This window comes from Tasmannia lanceolata, unplaced genomic scaffold (genome assembly GCF_043159265.1).
Source record: "Tasmannia lanceolata isolate RefF3 unplaced genomic scaffold, GAP_Taslan_0.1 ptg000029l, whole genome shotgun sequence".
Lineage (NCBI taxonomy): Eukaryota > Viridiplantae > Streptophyta > Magnoliopsida > Canellales > Winteraceae > Tasmannia > Tasmannia lanceolata.
In genome coordinates, this window is record NW_027518706.1 from 7,828,904 (window position 1) to 7,853,000 (window position 24,097).

The following is a 24,097-nucleotide window of genomic DNA, read 5'->3' on the forward strand; positions in this document are numbered from 1 at the left end:
GAGTCCCTTTTTGTTCATTTAATCGCCGTGGAACTGGACTCATGTGGTTCTGAATCTGAGTCAAAACAATCTATGTTGTACACTAGAAGAAAATGATCAACTGAATTCATTTTCTTTCTGAGATTTAACTATGGTTGTATCTTGGAATAGGCATCAACTGAATTCATTGATGATATGGGGAGTCATCAACTGATTTGAAAGAAATCGTTATGTATAAGTTGCACGCGGAGACTTCCATCATGATTCATTTCCTTGAAAATGGTCTGCAGTTTTATATAGCCCGTGTTCAATACTGATCAGATTTCCAATTCAGGTGAACCAAATAATCTGTCTTATCCATACCAATCTTATTATGGTACTTATGGCACGGTTGGGATGCAACAATATCCTGAGTTTGAATCAACTTGACTAGATGTATCTGTGCTTTCAGAGCACTTAGCATTTTTGAGTAGGGAAAATGATCTTTCTCTTCAATTTCTCATTATTCTGCTCCTGAAATTAATCTAAAGCGTTCTCTCTTTTAGCATTTTTCACGATCTTAGCGTTTTGTAGCAAAATGATTTATTGAGCACCATGTTATGTTAACTTTGTTGAATAACCAATGGCATTGATCTTCCAGAATTAGTCACAGATCCCTTTTCGCTTTTCTTGGATGTGGCTTCATGGAGAAATACAAACCCTAATTGACAAATTTGAGTGCAAAATAGTAAGACCAAAGACACTCCACAAGACTGATGGCATCTAACAACCTAGATTTGATGATGTCTATGTCTGGAATGAAAGAGGCTCTAACTATAGCTGTAAAATGATTTTCTACTGTTGTAAATGAAGATACCTTGTGAAAGGCTATAGAGGCCAAACAGTCCGTGGTGTTGTTTTATGAGAACAACCCGTTCATATCTGAATTGGATCATCCGAATAATAAAATTCGTGGTGTTGTTTTATGAGAACAACCCGTAAAAACAGGTTCCACTTAGGCATCAGAGTTGTCCAATTAAGTAAGACTTTAGGGTCACAATGTGCTTGTCGCCCCATCCCACCTTAGGAAGTAAAGGGGATTCCCTACATCTTAGCCAACAGAAACTAAACACAAACCTTTTCTCAATGCATTTCATTCCTGAAGAAACAACTTCTTCAAGATTCTTAGCCTTCCAAAACAAATGGAAACATTAGTATTTAGAGTGGGAATGTACGCGAAAATCTCAGCTACATTTTACCCAGCAATAACTACATGGTACAAGAGTAATCTCAAGAGAAGAAATAAGAAGGAAACTCTAAACTAAAGAAGCTGAAAGTCATGCACTCTGAACTGAAACCCAAGGATGAATTCTTTTATATCATCACTTTCTTGGCTATGAATTGCAGTCCTTCCATATTCATCTTTGACACTGTAATTTGCTCTAGATCTCAATAGCTCCTCAATTTTTGGCTTAAGAAAAACAAATTTCCACATTGGTTTATTCTTTGCTTAAAATAAAATCAGTTTTAGGAAAAGACAAAATAAAGGGAGAAAATATTCTCATTTAAGGAAGAGACAAACAAATGCAACTATTTTTAGAGACCATCGCAGAAGGCATTTCCCGGGCCATGAGAGAACAGCAACATAGTCTCACTTTTCAACAGATTTTGTCTTATTCATTTAATTCATCTGAGTTGGCTGCTCTCTCATGCAACAGCCTGCCTGCAAACTGCCTTTTTGCGATGGTCCCTAGCAAATCCCTACATATATACACGCACACACGTGTATAGTTTTTCTCTAATTATTCAAAAACAATGGGTACAATTTTTCAAATGATCTCTAATTTCTCTAACTGAACAAAAACTCCAAATTAATATGTACATTATATGCATTTACATTATTTTATACATACGAAAAGATTCGTACTCCCTCCGTATTCTTACTCGTAATTATCGAATACATGACGACATGCTAAATTTGGATTGCATGCATTTGTGCTAACATGTGGCATGAAGGGCATAATTATTCGCACAGAAATCCTATTGCATGCATGTCGACAGTTTATCTTAATTATATATATATAAGAGAGGAATGCTAAACGAAAGGGCAACTTGCAAAATAAAGAAATAATAAATGGATATTGGTGACATGGATCCAATGGAGGCGCAGGTGGGCGCTCTTCAGTTTACCATTCCCCATGTGTGTGTGTGCGCGCATGTAGTGAGGGAATCAAATGGATGATCTCTAACAATGAATTTAACAAAAAACTATCTACTAATAGGGTAGGCATGAAGAAAATGGGAAAGAAAAGGAAAAAACCTTGATGTTAGGCCATCAGAATGTTCCCATCATAAAACTGGACTCTTTTTGAAGTCATTTTCCCATGAGGTCTGGTAATTCCAATTTCTGTTCATTTATATTCTTCACTTAGGCTCTGTTTCTTTCAAAGTAAAATGGGTATAACACAAATTTTACACCGATTTTCAAATGGGAAAATGGGAGTAAAATTTGTTTTATGTCCAATATACAAAACCTTAGTAAAGCTATTTTTCCCCACCAAAATCTAGAGCATGGATTCCATTCATATTTAGCACCGATTTTAACTAGGGAAACTTACACCATTCCAGCGATGTATAGCTTAATCAAACTGATTTTTATGGTCTTTATATGAAGATGTTAATAAGAAAATTGTTAGGAGTTCAGAAAATAACAAAACTAATTAGAACAGAGTATGGATAAAAATAATCCATATGGACCATATACTACAAGCATCATATACCCGCATTCATTGGTGCCAGCAGTACACTTTTTAAGAGGCTAGTATTCATCATCTGGCCCTTGATATTTGATCCGACAGCAGTACACTTTTTAAGATGCTGCTGTTGGATCAAATATCAATGGCAGTACATCTGTCATACGCTGAATGCGAGCATATCTTAATGGTGATGTCTTTGGGAAGAAATTTTATTATAAGAAAATCTGGCAACAGTTCAGCTCCTTATAAAGTTTTTAGTCTTTATAGCCTTTTTGTTAATCAAGACTATCGGCCTTGCTGGTCGATCTCTGAAATGTAAATGCAAGTATTAATCTATTCAGTCCAATCATTTGTAACTAGCTTGATCTATAGCGGGCGTGAAAATTGAGCCAGGCTCAAACCCAATTCCGGCTCGTGTTGGGCTCAAATTTCTCGGCGTGGGTTCAATAAGGGTTGCAAAAAGCCAGGCTCAGTAAGGGTGTCAATTTTGGCTCGGACTCGGCGGCTCGCTCGAGCTCGGCTCGAATCCGTAATGAGCCGAGCCGAGCCGGCTCACCAGGCTCGTTAAGCTTAACGAGCCAAGCCTAATTTAGGCTCGGCTCGGCTCGTTAAGGCTCGATAAGAATTTAATATATTTAAAAATATATATATATATATATATATATATATATATATATATATATATATATTATATATTAATTTATACATTAAAAGGGTTGTCCAGGGAGTAAAGGGGGGGGGGCAAAATATGTCACTTCATTTTTGGAACCCCATTTGTTACTAGGACCACCCCCCATAGTGTAAAAAAGTAGTCAAATTACACTAGTAAGGCTGTCCAGGGAAGATGAGGGGTGTGAACATAATATAACCTGAGCTCGGTAAGGCTCGCGAGCCTGGCCGAGCCGAGCCGAGCCCGAGCCTGGTTCGAGCCCGAGCCGAGCTTTTGAGCTTAACGAGCCGAGCCGAGCCGAGCCAAGCTCGGCTCGGCTCATTTACACCCCTACATGATTGTCATGATTTATAGGCCATGGGAGATCCAAACTAAGGTCTATTCAATGGGGGGTTAAGATCAATCAAATGTGGGACCCACAAAGCCATAGTGGACATATCTCACTTGTTAAGATGCCAACACGTAGACCTGGCAAAAGCAACCCGTGCCCGCGGGTCGACCCGACCCACCCGCAAATTTGCGGGCACGGGTCTGACTTTTAGTGACCCGTCAACTTTAACCCACGGGTTGACCCAACCCGGAAAAACACGGGCTGGGTCGGGTCAACCCGCGGGCACCCGCATTTTTACAGTAATTTTTTAGAATTTCTCGGAGAATGTTATCAGCACTTGGGAAATCATCCTATGAAAATGATTTTTTTGGAGCATAACCTATTCAGGCTATGGCCCATCTAATGGACGATTTGGATCATCCGATGGTATGGGCATACCATACTTTTAATAAAGCGAGAGTGCCCTCATAACATTTCGTTTTTTTTTTTTTTTTTTCATAGGTGGTAATACTCTGTGCAAAGATGCGCACAGGCCAAGTTTTCTAGCAAAAGTAAAAAAAAAAAAAAAAAAAAAGTAATCATCACAAAACAAAAGTAAAATAACTGAGTTTATAAAGTTTGAAATGAAAAATTACGTATAAATGGTTATGAAGTTATAAAATTACGAGAAAAATACTACAACATGTAGAGAATTATGACAATCTGGAAAAACTTCTGCTGTGCGGTCAAATCATGAGAATTGGTCAAATCATGAGAATTACAATCCCATATTATATTTGCGGGTGACCCGCGGGTTGACCCGGCCCACCCACAGGTTGACCCGGCCCGACCCACCCGTTTGCCAGGTCTACCAACACGTAATCGAGATCCCCTTGATATTTGATTCAACAACAGCCTACGTATAGGGCGTTTACTTTTGTGGTACCTCCCCGTAGAGTTTCACCAAATGAGTTACAGAGTTAATTGATTGCCAGAATCAAGAATCACAATCACATCATATTCAAATTCCTATTCCAATTCCCCTAGGATTGAAGAAAATTTAATTTATACTTTAATTCAAAAAATTCTAATAAAAATTCCATTCTGACCAAGGCAGAATCAGAACACGGGTGTAGGAAACAGATTTCGCCATTTCCCCCTTTAATTCCGCCCTGTCACCTCTACCCCTCTGATTCCGTTCTTTTTTTGGAACCAAATGTGGGAATCATATGGGATTATGTTGCGGTCTTAAGTGGGGACCCACCTAGGTATGGAATTGGGTGGGACCTAACCTGGTATGAGACAGGTTCAAAGGGCCTAACCTAACGCGTTCCATCAGCTCTTGAACTTTTGGTGTGGGTAAGGTACTTAACGGATTGGAATCTGATCCCAATTTTAGTACCCGACTCCGTCAATCCAAACATGCCTTGGTATTGGATCAAAGAACAGCCGAGTTTATAGGAGGCTGTGGCGGGTCTTTGCATTTTTGTGTACAGTAATTTATCATAAGCCTTAGATAGTCTCATAAAAGGGTGGCCCACCATATCAACGCACAAAAATAGTCCCACATGCCACTAATAGTCATGTTTGAATACTGGTGTCGACACAAATTTAGCGAATTCAATAACACAACATTTGAGGACAAATTACAAAGAAATTTATAATTACAAGAAAAATGGTATAACTTTCTAGGATCCTCTGATTAACGATCAATTGGTGAAGACAATGAACGATATGGTGAAGACGAGGGCTTTTGTAAGAAAATTCTTGTTTTTCGGTGTTTGAAGATGTTTGAACTTTACTCTGAGCTTCACGCGTTATCGGCTGTAAATATATGTTAATTAATTTCCAAGGAAGGGCCTTGTTTGGTGGCTTGATCTTTTTGGAAGTCTTCTTCAAGTACTTGGTTGCTTTGTTTAAAGGAGAGCTTTAATTGGTTGCCTTGTTGAGGGAGAGCTTTTCCTTTCTTGAAGCAGCTCTCTCTCTCTCTCTCTCTCTCTTCTTTTACTTCTTGCTTTGCTTTTTTTTTTTGTCTTGTGCTTGCTTTTTTTTTTTTTTTTTTTATCCCTGGAAAGAGAAAGGAAATGCCAATAAATACTCCCTCCTCATGCAATAACTACCCACAACCACCTTACATAGTGGTGTAAGTTGTTGTAGGACCCACTACCTCTTTGTTTTGGATTTGGTAGTGATGAGTTGTACTTAAACTGGTGGCCCTTGGGCTTGCCACTTAGTGGGCCTTCCCATTTGGGCTCAAGCGAGACCAGCTGCATTTAGACCTCCTCTTTAGGGTGTAGGGCCAACTTAAGAAAATGGGGGAGATTTTGTAATTTAACATGGACAATTTTTTTTTGTTTCCCACAATTGGAGAAATTATATTGTGGCCGACCTTGAAGTCCCGTGAATGTGGTAATTTAAACGTACCACCATTGATATTTGATCCAACAGCAGCCTCTTAAAAAGTGCTCAGCTGTTGGATCAAATATCAAGGGTGGTACCGTTTTCACGGTACTTTTTCCCCCTTTTTGAATGATAAAGAATTGAATTAGAATGAAATAAGAACAGCTATCGTATGATCAATGTACATGTGTTCTAGGGTAGTTATTATGTACTGAAAATGATAGAGTCCCTGTCTGTTTTCTGGGGCACTTTATGTCTAGTTAAATTCTCCAAGTGTCTCTTGAGAAATTCTATGATGTTGCTTAGGTTACGTAAAGGACTCACGGGGACTACAATAATATGTTTAAAGCGGTTAGCAATATTAGGAAGTGGTTTGTGTCTCTAAGTATGTATTCATTCATGTAGAGATCGTAAGAAAAATAGAAAAGACAAAAGGAAAAAAAAGTAGAGATCCAAACTAAGGCCTATTCAATGAAGGGGTCAGATCAATCAAAGGTGGGACCCACAATGCCATGCTGGACATACCTCACTTGTTAAGGCGAGGCCGCGCTCCCACCGAAGAATTCCTAGTGGAAAGATTCGATCTCCTTTAAAAAGGAGAGGATAAACATATAAGCATTTCTCTTTGAAATATTATATTCATGTTAGGTGAAGACCAACATCGTTTTCTTTTTTGTTTGTTAATTAAATAAGAGAATAACCCGTTAAAGCAAAGCATTAGGTGGAAGAAATAAAAAGGAGACTTTCATTAGATGGTAGAATTAAAAAAAAAGGGGAAATTTCTCAAAAAAAATGTGATTTTTATCTGAAAAATTCAAAAAATGGGGAAGTTGGCTAATTTCTCAAAAAGGGGTGAAACGCATCCCAATGATTGTTTTAGGACCAAAATGCCCTTGTGTTGGTTTTCCCCCCAAGAAAATAAATAACGGATCCTGATGCATTTCACCTAACATTTTGACCTTTTTACCTTCTTCTTCCCCATGCCAAAATGAAACTCCATTGTCTAGGAAATGTTGTAAAAATCCATTCAAATTCCATTGCAGAGAAGTGAAAGTCCCCTTTCCTAAAATCAAGATTTTATAACATCTCTTTATTTTTATTTGGCTATGAAACCTAAGCTTCTCTTCTAGGTCCATTGTGAGACATTTGCATAGTTTTAACATTTTTCTTACAGTACTATGGTGTATTGTCATCATCTTGTGTATTTGTTAAGGATTTGTTATGGTTTTGTTAGGCATTTATTATTGTCATCATCTTCTTTACAATGCTATGGTGTATTGTCATAATCTCTCTATCTCTTTATTGCCCTCTATATTTCTATTTAGAGTAAACCTGGATGAAAATCATGTCTATACAATTACAACCACTATTTAAATGTGTAGAAGCAATATTTTGTTCTCGGAACCACTGTTGATATCTGGGAACCAATATTTAAACACTTAGAAGCACCAATTATACCTAGGAACTACTATTTACCACTGTGTAGTGGTTTCCAGGTATAAGTAGTGGTTCCAAGGTGTAAATAGTGGTTCCAAAGTAGAAATATTGCTTCACACAATCTAATAGTATTTCAAAGGGTGCCAAAGTTGCAACGAATGAACAATGGGTTAAATAGTTGTCTAAACAGTCAGATTTTATAGTGGTTCATAGTTTAGATGGCCTAATACTTGTTTCGAGAGTTTAAATTGTGAGATTGAAAAGTTATGCAGTCAAAACCACTATAAAAATGAGAATGATTGTATTTATAGGGTTTTAAACACTCAGAAGCACTCATTATACCTAAGAACCGCTATTTACTACTATGTGGTAGTTCCGAGGTATAAAGAGTGGTTCCAAAGTATAAATAGTGGTTCCAGAGTAGAAATATTGCTTCACACAATCTAATAGTACTTCATTGGGTGTCAATCTTGTTATGAATTATGTAGTAGTTCCTAAGAACCACTAATTATACCTAGGAACCACTATTTACCATTATGTAGTGGTTCCGAGGCATAAATAGTAGTTCTAGAGTAGAAATATTGCTTCACACAATCTAATAGTACTTCATTGGGTATCAATCTTGCAATGAATTTATAAACAATGGGTTAAATAGGTGTCTAAAGAGTCAGATCTTATGGTGGTTCATAATTTAGATGGCTTAATACTTGCTCGGAGAGTTTAAATTGTGATTACAAGAAGTTATGCAGTCAAAGCCACTATAAAAAAGTGAGAATGACTATATTTATAGTGTTTCAATTACCTAGGAACCACTAATTATACCTAAGAACCATTATTTACCATTAGGTAGTGGTTCCAACGTAGTGGTTCCAAGGTATAAATAGCAGATCCAGGTATAAATAATGGTTCCAAGGTTTAAATATTGCTTCACACAATCTAATAGTATTTCATTCGGCGTGAAAATTGTCATGAATTTATGTACGGTTGTAAAATATTAACATAAACCCTCAAATGCTATGGTGGAGGGAGGGGAGTGGAGGGATTTAGGGTTTGGGGAGGAAATGCACGGTTGTAATGGGAGGGGAGGTGTGAAAGTGGATTCCGCAAATAACGTTTGGTTTTTAAAAAAATCCGCAAAAACCGGTCGACATTTTCATACATTTTAAACCTGTGTGACGGGATGGTGGAAAGGTCGACCGGTTTTTTTGCGATTTTTTATATATTTTTTTACGTTCTTCTTCCCCATGATGACAATAACAAATGCCTAACAAAACCATAACAAATCCTTAACAAATAAACAAGATTATGACAATACACCATAGCATTGTAAGGAACATGTTAAACCTATGCAAAATGTATCACAATAGACCTACCTGAGAAGCTTGGCTTTGATAGCCAAAGAAAAATAAAGAGATCTAATAAAATCTAGATTTTAGGATGAGAGTTTCACCTCTCTACAATGGATTTTTACAACAGAGAATGGAGTTTCATTTTGGAGTGGGAAAGAAGAAGATAAAAAAGTAACACTGTTAGGTGAAATGCATTAGGATCAGTTGCTTACTTTTTTTGAGGGAAAACCAGTACAATGGCATTTTTGTCCTCAAACACTCCTTGGGATGCATTTGACCCCTTTTTGAGAAATTAGCCAACTCCACCCTTTTTTGAGAATTTCAGATAAAAAACACATTTTTTTCGAATTTTCCCTTTTTTTTATGTTGTAAAAATGGACATATAACAAATTTTATATCCATTTTTACACTGAGGCTTATCGGAAAAATAGGAAAAATAGGAGTGAGCATTTACTGGCAAATATTTTTAGGGCTATGATAAATTCGCACCCCCTGTAGGATAATTCGCACCCGTTTCACCTTAAAAAGCGTCATAGTCTGCCACATATCCTCCTTTAATGGGGTGCGAATTATCCTTGGGGGTTGCGAATTTATCATTGCCCATTTTTTAACTTGTACCTGCGTTCATGATGGCTAGTAAAAACCTTCTTTCTTGTAGCAGACCATGACTCTTTTTCTTTTTCTTTTTCTTTTTTGAATGGTTGGACCATGACTTCTGTTACTGAGCATAGAAGCTTTCCTAATGTTTTTAATACTCGTTTTTTGTGAAAGGATAGATTTGATAATCTTGGATGGATTACATTAATCACAATCTAGAGTTTGTGATTAATGTAAATAACTCCATTAATGTTTTCTGTTTGACAGATGGGTGCTGTTGCGTGAAATCAAGTTACCAAGATGGGCTATTTTTAGATGATTCTTACATTGCACTCATCCATGAAAGGTCTAACATAGACAAAAAACACCAAATTAAAACTCCCTTACCAAAGCCAAACCGAATCGTCCTTCTCCAACCATTACTTCCACAGTTCTTCCATCGGAATTCCGCGCTCAAGAGCGACATCTCGGAACTGCCTCATTTTTTGGACCGCAACAACAGTCGCTCTAGCATTGTTGAGAGCATTATTACTTCCAAGTTGTTTCCCTAACGCGTTCTCAACGCCCGCCATTTCCAGCACAATTCTTACAGCACCCCCAGCAATAACGCCAGTACCCGGTGAAGCGGGTCTCAGCATCACCTTCGCAGCACCGTAATCTCCATCAGCTCTGTCATTACCATGAAAGAAATAATAAGAGAAAGGAGTCGTGAGCAAAAAAATAAATGAGAGATCATGCCATCCAATGCAAGAAAAATACTTATCAAACCTGACTAACTGCATACTAAAAGATTTTGCATAAACAACATGCTAGAAAACTAACAAGGTTCTGTCCGTGATGAGCTTCTCTAAATAAGCCCTGATGAAAGGAATGAAGAAAGGCATATGCTTCTAGAAACTACCAAATTGTCTTCAAAATAATGCAATTATACCAAATAATGAAAAAATACAAAATTACAAACCAAAAGCAAAGAAAGAATCACTAAAAAGATGGTTCATCAAAAGTAAATTGAAGCCCTGCACATGATGCAGTGGTTAGGACTGTTGTTCCCATATTTAAGGTAGTCCAGCAAATCCAAAAAAAAAAAGCCAATCTAGAAGGCATGCATCAGTCATTGCTAAAGTATCAATGAATGAAAAGACTTGGTGTTCTTTGGATAACTCGAACTATTTTTTGTTTAGAATGCATTACTCTAATAATTATTTGCATATAATCTTATATGCAAATGGTTTTGAAGTTAAATATGATTGTTTGCAAAAAACAGTAATGATGTGTTAGAAAAGATATAGTTAACACTTCCAAAAAGGCCCTAATGTGCATATAAGTTTATGATATTTCTTCTTTTATTCTATTCTTGGTATTGCGATTCCAAGGCTTTCCATTCGTTCACTAGATAATGCTCTTAATTTTAGTATATCAAGGGTTAGATACTTAACCCCCGAAACCCTAGATTGAATTGACTGACGTGGATCCCATTATCTCATAATCAAAATATCGTTTTCCCCATTAATTCTGAATCATTTTTGGCATCAAAGACTAGGTTCATATGGCTACTCGTTGCGGTAGAAGCTATAGAGGGAAGCTAACCGATAGGCGCTAGTGATGATTTATTTCTTTTTTAAAAGTAACGAGTTTTATTAGAGTAGAAAAGGAGGGGACAAGATGTCCCACAGATCATGACAATACAGAAACCATTGCTAGCCAATGGTAACAACCAAAGATTACAACTGTGCCACGAACGGGTATACAATTCTCGGCTCATTTAGGAAGACCCAGCCTTGGCCAAAGAGTCAGCATAACAATTCTTATGACAAAGCTGGGGATTTACTAGACGGATAAGGTCCCTGATCTCATCAGTTGTCTGGTAGAGACGCCAGGGTCCCCCGCATTTTCCCAGAGCCCACGAGATAACATTGCTTGAGTCTCCCTCAATCAACAGCGGCCCTAGATTGTTTTTGGCATACCATTTAAGTCCGAACAGCAGCCCCTTTGCTTCAGCTTCGTTAGCGTCGCAGATACCCGCAGAGCTCTCGTAAGTCATAATGATGCTACCATCCGAGTCTCTGATGATCCCACCAAAACCCGCCAATCCCGGATTTCCTAATGAGCTCCCGTCGAAGTTCAGTTTCAGCCATCCGCAAGGGGGAGGGGACCAGATGGGCTTGATGTCAGAGTTCACTTTTTTTCCGACATCACCTGATACCAGTTTCTGAGAATTGTACCAATAGGATACGGTAGTCCATTCTTAGCCGTCACCCAACTGATCAAGGTTAATTTAACATCCAATGCAATATAGAGGGAACCTCTACTTTTGTTGAGAAAGATTCGATTATTCCTCTCCCGCCATAAGTGCCACACCATAGCAATAGGAATTGCTTTCCATAATGGTTGACCTAGGCATCCATTGAGATTTCCACGCCAGTTCAGCAGTATATCAATGATGCATCCCTGAAACACCCATTGGCAGCGGAAGGTTCTCATAATTGCCATCCAAACACTATGGGCGTAGGGGCATTGAATGGATAGGTGGTCAATGCACTCCTCCGCCGCATTGCATAAAACACACATACTCGCCAACTGTATTCCCCGTCTTTTAAGTCTTTCGCATGTGTTAATACCTCGTAATACTAACGTCCACGCAAAAGCAGTAATTCTAGGAGGAATCATAGATAACCATACGCGTCCTTTCTTAGATCGATGATCACTGCCTTCGTTCAACCTTTTAAAAAACGAGCGGACCAAAAATACCCCATCGGCATCAGGAGTCCAAATCCACTTATCCTCCTTGAAGGGAGATAAGTAACATTTGGATAAAATGCTCAGTAGACAGCCAAAGTGCAAGATTTCTTCATCCTTTAAGTCCCGACGCATTCTAATATCCCAAAACACCTCAGATGGGTTAGAACCACGTACCATATAGTCAGCGAAGGTTGCATTAGGATTAACAGCCACACGGAATAGATCCGGATATTCCTCCGATAGAAGACGATCCCCACACCACAAATCACTCCAGAATCTGATCTTTACGCCAGCGCCAGCCTTGAATCTAACATATTTATGGAATTGGTCCCACACAGAAGAGATAGATTTCCATGCTCCAGATCCATTCCCCACCCCCGCACTGTTACAACACCATTCTCCCCAGCTACAGCCATACTTACGTTTTATTAATTGATGCCAAAGCGCGTCCTTCTCCACCCCGAATCTCCAAAGCCATTTACCCATTAAAGCTTTGTTGCGGCCTCTAATGTTTCCGATACCCAGACCCTCCTTCCGTTGAGCCCTACAGACCTTGTCCCATTTCACTAAATGCTTTAACCTTTTCGCATGTTCCTTGCCTTCCCACCAAAAATCTCGCTGAAGCTTTTCAATCCTTCTCGTGATCTTCACAGGTATTTTAAAAATAGACATGAAGTAGACCGGCATATTGCTAAGAGCCATATTAATGAGAGTGATTCTTCCTCCGAATGAAAGGTATTGTTTCTTCCAAGTGCTAAGCTTCCTCTCCACCCGTTCCACAACTGAGTCCCACAGCGACGCTTTAGGAATTCCAAACCCCAATGGTAGACCAAGATACTTAATCGGTAATTTCACATTCTAGCATCCCATTTTCAAAGCATATTCCATGACCCGATCCTGATTCATATTAATTCCCGCTAGTACACTTTTTCTGAAGTTTATCTTCAAGCCGGAGATAATCTCAAACCACCAAAAAATTCTTCTGATGTTTGCTATCTGGTCCGGTCCGTCCTCCAAGAAAATGATTCTATCGTCAGCAAATTGGAGGTGGGATATAGGCTCGACATTTAGACATGGTTTAAGGCCCCTGATATAGCCCTTTGATTCAGCACGAGATAAGAGGAGACTCAAGGCTTCGGTAATCATGATAAAGAGATATGGAGATAACGGATCTCCCTGTCTTAAACCGCGGGAGCTCTAACTCCTAGGCTAGTGATGATTTATTGTTTCAAATTATTGAATGAATCAAAGCGATTTACAGACATCCAAGCCTAACTCCTAATCTAGGAGGAGAAAATGTTGCTGAACCTGGAAATCCTACAAATCACGCGGGAGATGAGTGTCTTGAACCACAATAGAGACAAAAGGAGTTGTCAGTTTACCCCACCATCTTGGACTTTCCATAGAGTTGCATGTCTGAAATAACACTAGAAACACCCCTACAGATGAATGGAATTGAGGAATATTCAATCAGTACAGATCTGCACCTATAGATTTTATGGGAGATGTCACAAAAAAGGTCAAAGTGGAAATCCAGCTAAAACCAAAATAACACTACAAACACCCCTACAAATGAATGGGATTGAGAACTATTCAAACAGTACAGATCTGAACCCATAGATTTTATGGGAGATATCACAAAAAAGGTCAAAGTGGACGTACCTGATTTTAACAGAAGCATTGATGTGCAAGTGGTTCTTGAGTCTTGACTGGCTAGCTGCCATGATAGAATATTTGGACTGGAATGATATGACTGATGACATGAGAGTGAGACTTTGCTAGAATGAAGTTAGCAAGTTATGCTAAACTATGGTAGAGGAACATAACGCAAAGAAATCTAAAGTTAGGACGTTCACCTATCACTCACTCGAAAAAAATGAGAACCCAGTTATAAAATAAATACTCGTCACAGAATACATGCAAAGGTTTGAACTGTCTGTGCAACGTGGCAATACAGCAGATGAAAATCAGACCCTTTCTGTTCCTGGATTAAAGAATGAGTTAAGATTTAATATTAGTCGAGAGTTAGCTGTTAGGATAAATCCTAAGTCCTAACCATGGATTTGTCCATGCAAGATCAATGATCACATAGTGGAGAGATAAGGCAGTTGCTAGTTGGAATAGGGAAGCAAATCAATGCATTTCCTGCTAACAGTGATATGGTTGGGGTAAATTTGGCCTAAAATGAGTTTCCCGGCAGTAGAAGGGCCAAGCAAGGTCCTCGATTCCAAGTTTCCAGAGCACATACTAACAGCAAGCAAGAGTCATAGTCGTTAATGGTGTCCGGTAACCGTTATGTTTCAAAACTAAAGAAACTAAGAAATTGATTTGATTTTCTCTGGGTTTGATCGCCAAAGATCTAATGGAGATGTCCCTAGTGATCATGGACATCTCAAATATGGTATCAGAGCTGCGGTTGAGGCGAGGTACAGCGAGAAAATCGAAGAAATTGGGTAGGCCTGAAATGAGTTTCTCGGCAGTTTTTGAAATCCGGCAAACTGTCGGCTCTCTGGTGATCTGGCCGGCAATCGGATGGCATGATCAGATAGCCAACATCCTGAGGATCACTCAGCAGCAAACTGTGGGTTGATCCAAAGGTTAGATTTTCTTCATGTGTGTGGTCCCCTTCACAGATGTAGATGATCATTAACTCAAACCAAGTACTCGCTAGAAATTCAAAAAAATATGTCGATACTATAAAAAAATTACACCTGGTCAAGGGAAAACACATCTGCTCAATTCAACTTGCCCAGCCAACTAGGAAGTCTATGTCCAAGACTGGTTTTTAGTGCTCTCCTCAACTAAGACAAATCACACTATCATAGAGAATAGAAATTTATGCTAATCCCCTCACTAATTTAAACATGTTTTTCCAAGCATGACGCAGAAGCTATTAAGTTGAAGACTATTACTTCAAACTTTTTGGGGAGGGAAAAGTGACCTTCTCACTAGATCAATAACTATCAATTCCTATGTTACATATGTAATAGTGGCAATACGTTGAAACATGAACAAATAACTAGGGATGTCTAGATGACCTGCTTCAATTTCTTTTATGATTTCAAGTCTTTGAAAGCTGTAGAATCAAGTAAAAGGAATCAGATCAAGATATATAGTTGAAACTTGAAAGAACAAGAAAGGGCAAAGTAGTCAATTCCAAGATACAAAGGGCCAAAAGAGCCATTTCTAAGCATCCATTTTGATAAAAAGTTATAATAAGGTCACTTACATCATTAGGGGCATTTAAGTCACTTTAGGTTCTTTTCCTTTTAAGTCGTTTAAGTGATGTTCGTAAAAAATAAGGGGCCCATCATTCCCATGACTTGTTTAAATGGGAAGAGTTTTATTTCGTAGTGTTTAGCGAGGGTACTCTTTTTGTCGGATTTCAAGTTGGCATCTTCAAGAAATTAGGATTTTAGTTATGATCTCACATAATGGAGTTTTAAGTCGTCGATTCCCTAGAATTCGTGAGAATGAAGTCTATATACATTAGGCCGAAATGAATGAAGAAAGCCCCTTGCCTTGCACAACCTTGGATCAGAGCAAATTACACTAGGGGTGGACAAATTTCGATTGCTATGAAGCTTTGTTTTCAAGCAGCAATATACTACATTTGGCGGGAGAGGAATTCTCGAATATTTGAAAAAAAAAAAAGAAACTCACAAGGTTCAAATTCTCAAGCAAATTCTCATCGTCATCATATGCAAATTGGCAGGCCTAAACTGTAAGGAAATTGCCAACGACAGAAATCAGAAGATAGCAAAACTAATGGGTTTCAAACTATTGGAAAAGCAACTTGATCCGAAAACCTGCTCATGGAAGAATCCCGATATGGGAATGTTTAAGTTAAACTCGGATGCTTCTCTAGACCCGAATGGTGCAGGTATTGGAGGAATAATAAGGGACGATGAAGGTATGCCCCTTGCTCTATTCTCGTTGGAGATCAAACAATCAGTTATTTATGAACTGGAACTCCAGGCGATCAGAGAAGGTTTACTGCTTGCCGTTCGCAGAAACATCAACAAACTTTGGATCGAATCTGATTCTCAATTTGCGGTGAACATAATAAAAAATCAAGCTAAGCATCCATGGAGACTCCTCAAGCTCATCAACGAAATCTTTGCACTATTAAGCTCCTTCCAGTCATGGACCATTACTCATACCTGGAGAGAGGCTAATGCCGGTGTGGATTACCTCTCCAAACGGAATTGCTGTCTAAAAGGTGTAGATATTGCTCCTTCCTCAATGACTTCAGACCTGCAGCTTATTCTCCATGAAGACAAATGTGAACTCTATATACTAGACTGTAATTCCCTGCATAGAGCTATCTCTGTCTCTCTCATTTTTCTTCTTGCTCTATGTCTTTGTCGCCCTTGTGGGGCCCAATGTAATTTATTTTTTTCTATCTAATATATCTGGTTAAGGTCCTGCCTAATCTCTGCTTACCTATCAAAAAAAAAATATATCACCTGTCTTGGTATTTCGTCTTTTATTCTATTCTTTATATTGCGATTCCATGGCTTTCAATTCGTTCACTAGATTTTGTTATTGATTGTTAGTATATCAAGTGTTAGATACTTACCCCTGAAACGTAGATTGAATTGACTTGAGTGGATCCTATTATCTCACAATCAAAATATAGTTTTCCCAATAATTCTGAATCATTTTCGGTATCAAAGAATAGGTTCATATGGCTACTCGATCCGGTAGAAGCTATAGAGGGAAGGTAACGAAGCGCGCTAGTGATGATCTATTGTTTGAAATTATTGAATGAATCAAAGCGATTTACAGACATCGAAGCCTAACTCCTAATCTAGGAGGAGAAAATGTAGTTGAAGCTGGAAGTCCTACCAATCAAGCGGGAGACGAGTGTCTTGAACCACAATAGAGACAAAGGGAGTTGCCAGTTTACCCCACCATCTCGCAATTTCCGTAGAGTTGCATAGTTGAAGCTGGAAGTCCTACCAATCAAGCGGGAGACGAGTGTCTTGAACCACAATAGAGACAAAGGGAGTTGCCAGTTTACCCCACCATCTCGCAATTTCCGTAGAGTTGCATGTCCGAAATAACACTACAAACACCCCTACAAATGAATAGGATTGAGAAATATTCAAACAGTACAGATCTGAACCTATAGATTTTATGGGAGATGTCACAAAAAAGGGCAAAGTGGAAATCCAGCTAAAACCAAAATAACACTACAAACACCCCTACAAATGAAAGGGATGGAGAAATATTCGAACAGTACAGATCTGAACCCATAGATTTTATGGGAGATATCACAATAAAGGTCAAATTGGACGAACCCGATTTTAACGGAAACATTGATGCGCAAGTGTTTCTTGAGTCTTGACTGGCTAGCTGCCATAATAGAATATTTGGACTGGAATGATATGACTGATGACATGAGAATGAGATTTTGCTAGAATGAAGTTAGCAGGTTATGACAAACTATGGTAAAGGAACATGACGCAAAGAAATAAAAAGTTAGGACATCCACCTATCACTCACTCGAAAAAATTGAGAACCCGGTTAAAAAATAAATACTTGTCACAGAATACGTGCAGAGGTTTGAACTGTGTATGCAACGTGGCACTACAGAAGATGAAAATCAGACCCTTTCTGGATTAAAGAATGGGTTAGGATTCGATATTCAACCTGAGTTAGCTACCTTAAGGGTTTATGAATCAATGATGCATTCCACATTGCAATGAGAGTGGAAGAGAACTTGAAACAACCAACTCGTAGGAAGTTTGGGAAGAAGGCAGAAAGAATATTCTCAGAAGCCAATCATATGGCTAAGACAACAACCAGTACCACTCCTAACACCAGGTGAAATGTTTCCATGACTGCAACAATCAATGGTGTGAAAGGAGAAGGTATTGCAACTGAATTAGGAAGTTTGGGAAGAAGGTGGAAACAAAATTCTCGAAAGCCAATCATACAGCTAAGACAACACCCAGCACCACTCCTGACACAAGGTGAAATGTTTCTAGGACTGCACCAACCAATGACGTGAAAGGAAAAGGTATTGCAACTGAATTGGAACAAGCGAAGAGCAATGAAAGGATGTGTTTTCATTGAGGGAAAGTAGGTGACCTAGCCTACAACTATCCTACTTGAAGATCTTGTGTGTGATCATGAGCCAGTAAAATACGGATGAAGACATTGATTTAGAGGAAGGCACATCAGAGATCAACATAGTAGGCTTATTTTAGCATCCCCAAAATTGGATAAAATAGAAGATTGGCTACGTACTATCTTGAACACTAATGTTCTGTGTGGAGATACAGTAAGCTGGCTGATTATCGATAAGTGAAGCAATGTGAGCAAATTAGTGTCGCATAGCACCATTGACCGGCTAAAGTTGACACCAGAAAAACATCCACGTCCCTATAAGGTCGCATGAGTTGACAAGGCCACCATGTTCCTAACCCAGTAGTGCTTAATTTCTTTTCGTATTGGTGCATATAAAGTATCAATATGGTGTGACGTTCCTCCTTTGTATGGTGCAAACATCTTGGAAGACCCTAGATGTATGATAGCATGAAGTGGTCAGGCAAATAAATAATACTTTCAGTATGATGGTAAATGTGTAGTACCGAACCTCGTGAACGATAGAGAAATCAAGAAATCTATGCAAGAGAATCCAAAGTCTTCGAATGAAGTAAACCTTCAAGTGTGCTTAACAAGAAGCAATTTGAGACGCAGACTAAGGAAACTGAACATGCCGAACTAAAATGGCAAGTCGACGAGCTATCATAGAAAGGCTTCATTAGTGAAAGTTAAATGTGTGTGTAGCCCTTGTATTATTGACGACCCAGAAGGATAGTGGAAGATGTTCATGGATAGTCGTGTCATTGACAAGATCACTGTCAAGTATCGATTTCCTATTCTATGTATGAATGACATGCTAGATATGATGTCTGGATCCTCTATCTACACCAGGAGTGATATTGACAACAGATAGCATCAAATACAATTTAAACTAGGTGACAGATGGAAGATTCCATTAAAAATGAAGGATGGACTCTATGAATGGCTAGTTCTGCCCTTAAACATCACCAATTCTCCCAATACTTTCATGAGTGTTATTTCGTTCTTTAATTGGCCATTTCCTTGTGGTCTACTTCGCCGATATCCTCATTTATAAAAAGATTAAAGAATAGCACCTATCCCATAGAGAACAAATGATGAGTTCTCCGAGCATTATATTCCTAGGATTTGTTGTTTCAACTTGAGGGGCAGAAGTTGGTCTCAAAAATGTGAGGGCTACACTTGATTTTTCAATTCCAACTAATATTCACAAGGTTCAAAGTTTCCATGATTGGCAACCACCTACCAAAGATTCATCAGGAACTTCAGTATGATTAAGTGATGTGGACTAGGACAATGTGGTGCTCGAAGGAGACTCCCTAAATGTAATTAAGTGGCTCAAAAGATCTCTAAAGAACCCTTGGAGATTCGATTCATTCTTTGATGAAATTTCAGAACCCTTGGACAATGTGGCACCATGCTTAAAAGATCTCTAAAGAACCCTTGGACAATGTGGCACCATGTGATGAAGACTGGTCGTGCAACCAATCCATGGTGAGAGTGTATGAGCTGCCTTGTTGGAAGTCATATGGCAGCAGCCTAACAAACTGCCACCTCAGCATGGACACTTGTCATTCTCTCCTTCAGCTCTAATGGGGGACTAGCCAGCTCAACAAGCAATCTAAATAACAGTTAACCCAAAAACACATGTGTCTCTTTCTCCTCGAATCCAGTGAGGACCAGCCAACTCAGCAGGACAGTTGTCAATCCAATCTTCAAGCTAGTGGGGACCAATCAGCTATAGGTCACATAAGCTGCCAAGTGTCTTGCCTACTCAGCCAATACATCTGGCAATGAGCTGGCAAGAAGATTCTAGAGCCTCTCCCTCCATCTATAAATAGAGAGGGGCCTTACGAAAATTGAGTTTTGGAGATGGAATAGGGTGGCTGGACAACCAGTCCTTATTGAGAATTTTTTGTTTTCCTTAAGCTGTGCTTGGAATAGAGTGGCTATGCAAGATGAAGGCTCCTTCTTTCCCTCCCCTACATGTCTTTCTGGTATAAGTATCCTTCCTTCCCTTTTTGTTTTGTAAATTCCAGTAATTACAATGAAGTTTCTGTTCGTGTATTCTTTCTGTTCTTGTTTAACCTATTCCTCTTGATTCAAATTGTTCTGTGTTTCTGCCTAAAAAATATGCAATGTTCTCATGAATGTTTAATATCGGATCATCTACAAGAATACATCGGAGTTCTTGATCTAATTTCCAAGAAAAACAAGCATAGGACGGTACAGTTCAGTAAAGTGAATTTACTGACATACCTAGACTGCCCGAATGAACTATTCAAATTCTCAACGAGATCTACTAGATCTCAGGGGCAATTGCCACAGATCTGAACGTCTTTTATAGATCCAGTCATCAAGTATATGGGATCTTTCTTGCTGCAACACTCTGTTTTGGAAGACTGGTCCTGCTCTAATTATTTGATAAATTCCTTTTGGATCTGGACCATAACTACCTTGAGAGATAAGTTCCTGGATAGGACTCCACGAACTACAGAGATTCAACTTTGTTCCTCTGTTCTCAGATCAAGCTTGAAACATTTCAGGATCCTATATAACGAAATATGATGCCATGTTGGACGAGTCTCTTAATTGAGTTGTGTATGATTTTCCACTCTACTTTCAGCTCAAAATTCTCTCCTAAATTGCCCTTCTTTAAGATCCCATAGATTTCTTGATTACTAGCATTGAGTTGCTCAAGGTTCAATGGACAAGAACAACTAAGTTCAAGTTCACTGCCTAAGAACTGTTTTACCTGAGAATAATACAAAGATTTCTTAGATCTACAGAGACAAGCTTCAAACTCTTCTATTGTCAGATCTTCTCTTGGTGATTGGCTTCCGCTGAAGTCAATCCACAATATTAGGTCTCCAATCAGCAAGAAAGGCAAATTTTGGAGTCAAAGGTAGCAACTGAAGCTTTGGAAGAAATAAAGTGGATAACAGAGGCTCCAGATATTGGCGTCTTTAATTTGTGCTTTGGTCTGATCATTAAGTACTTTAAGTACCTATACTCATAGAAGAAGTTGAATTCCAAGCACGCCAAATGTGGACATCCTTACAACAATACAACACCATCCTTAAAATACATGGTTGGAGTGGAGAACCAAATAGTTGATGCATTGAGCCGAAAAGCCTATCCTTTTCAATCCATATCAATGATAGTTATTTGCTTTCAAAAAGTGAAGAACATTACAAAGGTGATCGTGATTTTGGGATTAATAACCATACAACCTTGAAAGCTATACAGCGTGATGAATATCCCACCTCCATAGATGAATCTTTTCAAAAGCACTAGTTTGTGTTCTACTGACACATCACTAAGAGAACAAGTTATCTGCGTGTTACATGCACGAGGATCTTCAGGAAATTTTGGAAGAGAAAAAACATTGCTATTGTTGAAGATCATTACAAATAGCCATCACTAAAAAAGGATGTCGCGAAGATTTTTAAACTTCTGTTCAAGAGGCATGTCTCAGACATGTTTAGCCCTCAAGGGGAAAGAGCATAGAACACAATATGTATTTATGTTTGCTCATTTTCTAATTCATCTCAGCTCTCAAAGAAGCAAATTGGGTTTCGCAACTATACAATTACAAATAAATTTATCCAAGAAAGTTAATAATAAAATAAAATAAGCTGACATTTCACCATTTTTTGTGCTTATACTGCTCATTCTCTAATTCACATAAATTCTCGTAGCAACTCTACAATAAATAATGAATTTTACCCAAGAAAAGAGAAGCTGGTCATTTTCTAATTCATCTCCGTTCTCAAATAAGCTAACTAGGTTTCCCAATTCTACAACTCCAAATCCATCTACCCAAGAAACAAAAATCAATAAGCTGAGACTTCAAAATAATATATTTTGAGCAAGAATTACCTATGAGGAAACGTAGAGTAGTCACTCATGATAATTGTAGGGTTGAGAAACCCCATTTGCTTCTTTGAGAGTTGATATGAATTAGAAAATGAGCAAACACAAATGCACAACTTTTTTTTTTAAATCACAGGTTCGTCTTTATCCTTTCTTGAGATTACACCAATTTATTGCGTGTTTATACTTGTCATTTTCTAATTCATCCCCATTCTCAAATAACCTAACTAGGTTTCCCAATTCTACAACTCCAAATCCATCTATCCAAGAAACAAAAACCAATAAGTTAAAATTTCAAGATAATATATTTTGAGCAATCCTTACTTATCTCCAATCTAGAAACCCTAACCCTTATCTCTAAGACTAAAAAACTACAAAGCAAATCCTACAAATTGCTAAAATCTAAACTAATTTATTCAAACCCAAGTGGGACCCATCTAAGCACTTTAACAGATTATGGCAATTCTACAAGTCCAAATCCATCCATCCAAGATACAAAAACCAATAACCAAAAATTTCAAGATAATATATTTTGAGCAATCCATACCTATGAGGAAAAGTAGAGTACTTAGTCAATGGCACACTAATAATATTCCTCCTAGCATTAGTAGCAGATTTCTCCACAGCATTAACAACCTCCTTAGCCTTCCCAACTCCAACCCCAACATTCCCTTGCTTATCACCAACCACAACAATAGCCCTAAATGACATTTTCTTTCCCCCTTTACAAACTTTTGTAACTCTCCTCACTTGAACAACTCTCTCTTCAAACCCATCTCTAACCTTCTCTTTCTTCCTTTTTGAACCCCACCCAGTTGCTTTTTTCACCTTGGAATCCATTACATTAACATCATTACCAAGTATAGTGACCCCACTGTAAGCTGGGCCATAGATCTCTTCATATGCGCCTGCGATTTCATCTTCAGATTCTTGTGGGCCCTCATCAAAATAAGGTGGTGGGATATAGCCTTCAGGAGGGGAAACTGGGGTGAATGGGATTTCTTCTTCTGGGTTGAGATTGTCAAAAAAGGTTGTGTCTATATCAGAGGCTTTGGTTTTGAATTTGGGGAGTGAGAATGAGAGGGTTTGGATTTGGGTTTGGGTTTTGGGTTTGATTTTGGTGTTGGTGGGTGAGAAGGAGATAAGGGAGTTTGAAGAGAGATTGGGGAAGAATGGTCTAGAGGGGTGGAGAGAGAGGGAGGAGAAGGTAGTAACAGCCATTGGAATTTGTTTGAGATGAAATGGAAAGGCGAAGAGGGGCTTATCCCTATGTTAGGATTGCAAGAAAAATATTTTCCACAGAAACGTTTTTCTCTGGAAAGTTTTTTTTCCCCTAAAAGCTTGAGGGAAATAATATAGGGAAATGATATCATCACAACTAAGGGTGGCAAAATTGGCCGAACTGAACATAAAACCGAGCCGAAACTTCGGTTTCGGTTTGGTTCTACCGGTTCGGTTCGGTTCGGTTCGGTTTCGGTTTAACAAGTTTCTCCACAAAATCGAAAGAAACCGAAACCGAAATTCTTGAATTAGTTCGGTTTGATTCAGTTTGGACTTATATATGTTTGGTTCGGTTCGGTTCGGTTTCGGTTTGGAGGGTAAGCATGTTCGGTTCGGCTCGGTTTGGGAGTCAAACTGAACCAAAACTGAACTGTTGCCACCCCTAATCACAGCCATGTTTTGATATTTGCACTAACTCTTCCTGTCTTTTATTATTTCAAGAGCTGTTCAAGGTTATTATGGTTACCAAAAAGATTTCACAAGCCAATTTAGAAGGAAAAGATAAGGTGGGTTTGTGTGATTATTAAAACGTGGTTGTTCTGATATCATTTGTCATAATAATATAATTGTGGCTAATTTAGAGGGTGTCATTGTAAAATGAAGGTCCCTCTAAATAAAAATTGGAGTT

The 24,097-nt window shown here is 38.6% G+C and overlaps 1 protein-coding gene across 1 annotated transcript; it reads right to left on the reverse strand.

The window, feature by feature from the left end:
- Positions 1 to 9,749: 9,749 nt before the first annotated feature.
- On the reverse strand, positions 9,750 to 23,433 carry EMB3113 (Ribosomal protein S5 family protein). Its single transcript, XM_077369636.1, has 2 exons — positions 22,736 to 23,433; positions 9,750 to 10,146 (listed from the first exon to the last, which is right to left on the reverse strand). The coding sequence occupies exons 1-2, from the start codon at positions 23,407 to 23,409 to the stop codon at positions 9,897 to 9,899; spliced, it is 924 nt and encodes a 307-aa protein (XP_077225751.1). The 5' UTR covers positions 23,410 to 23,433; the 3' UTR covers positions 9,750 to 9,896.
- Between the last annotated feature and the right edge of the window lie 664 nt (positions 23,434 to 24,097).

Excerpts from the sequence above, each read along its gene's own strand:
- EMB3113 (XM_077369636.1), bottom strand. The coding sequence starts at position 23,409 with ATGGCTGTTACTACCTTCTCCTCCCTCTCTCTCCACCCCTCTAGACCA. Across the intron at positions 10,147-22,735 it reads TACTCTACTTTTCCTCATAG|AGCTGATGGAGATTACGGTG; the intron begins GTATGGATTGCT and ends TGGTAATGACAG.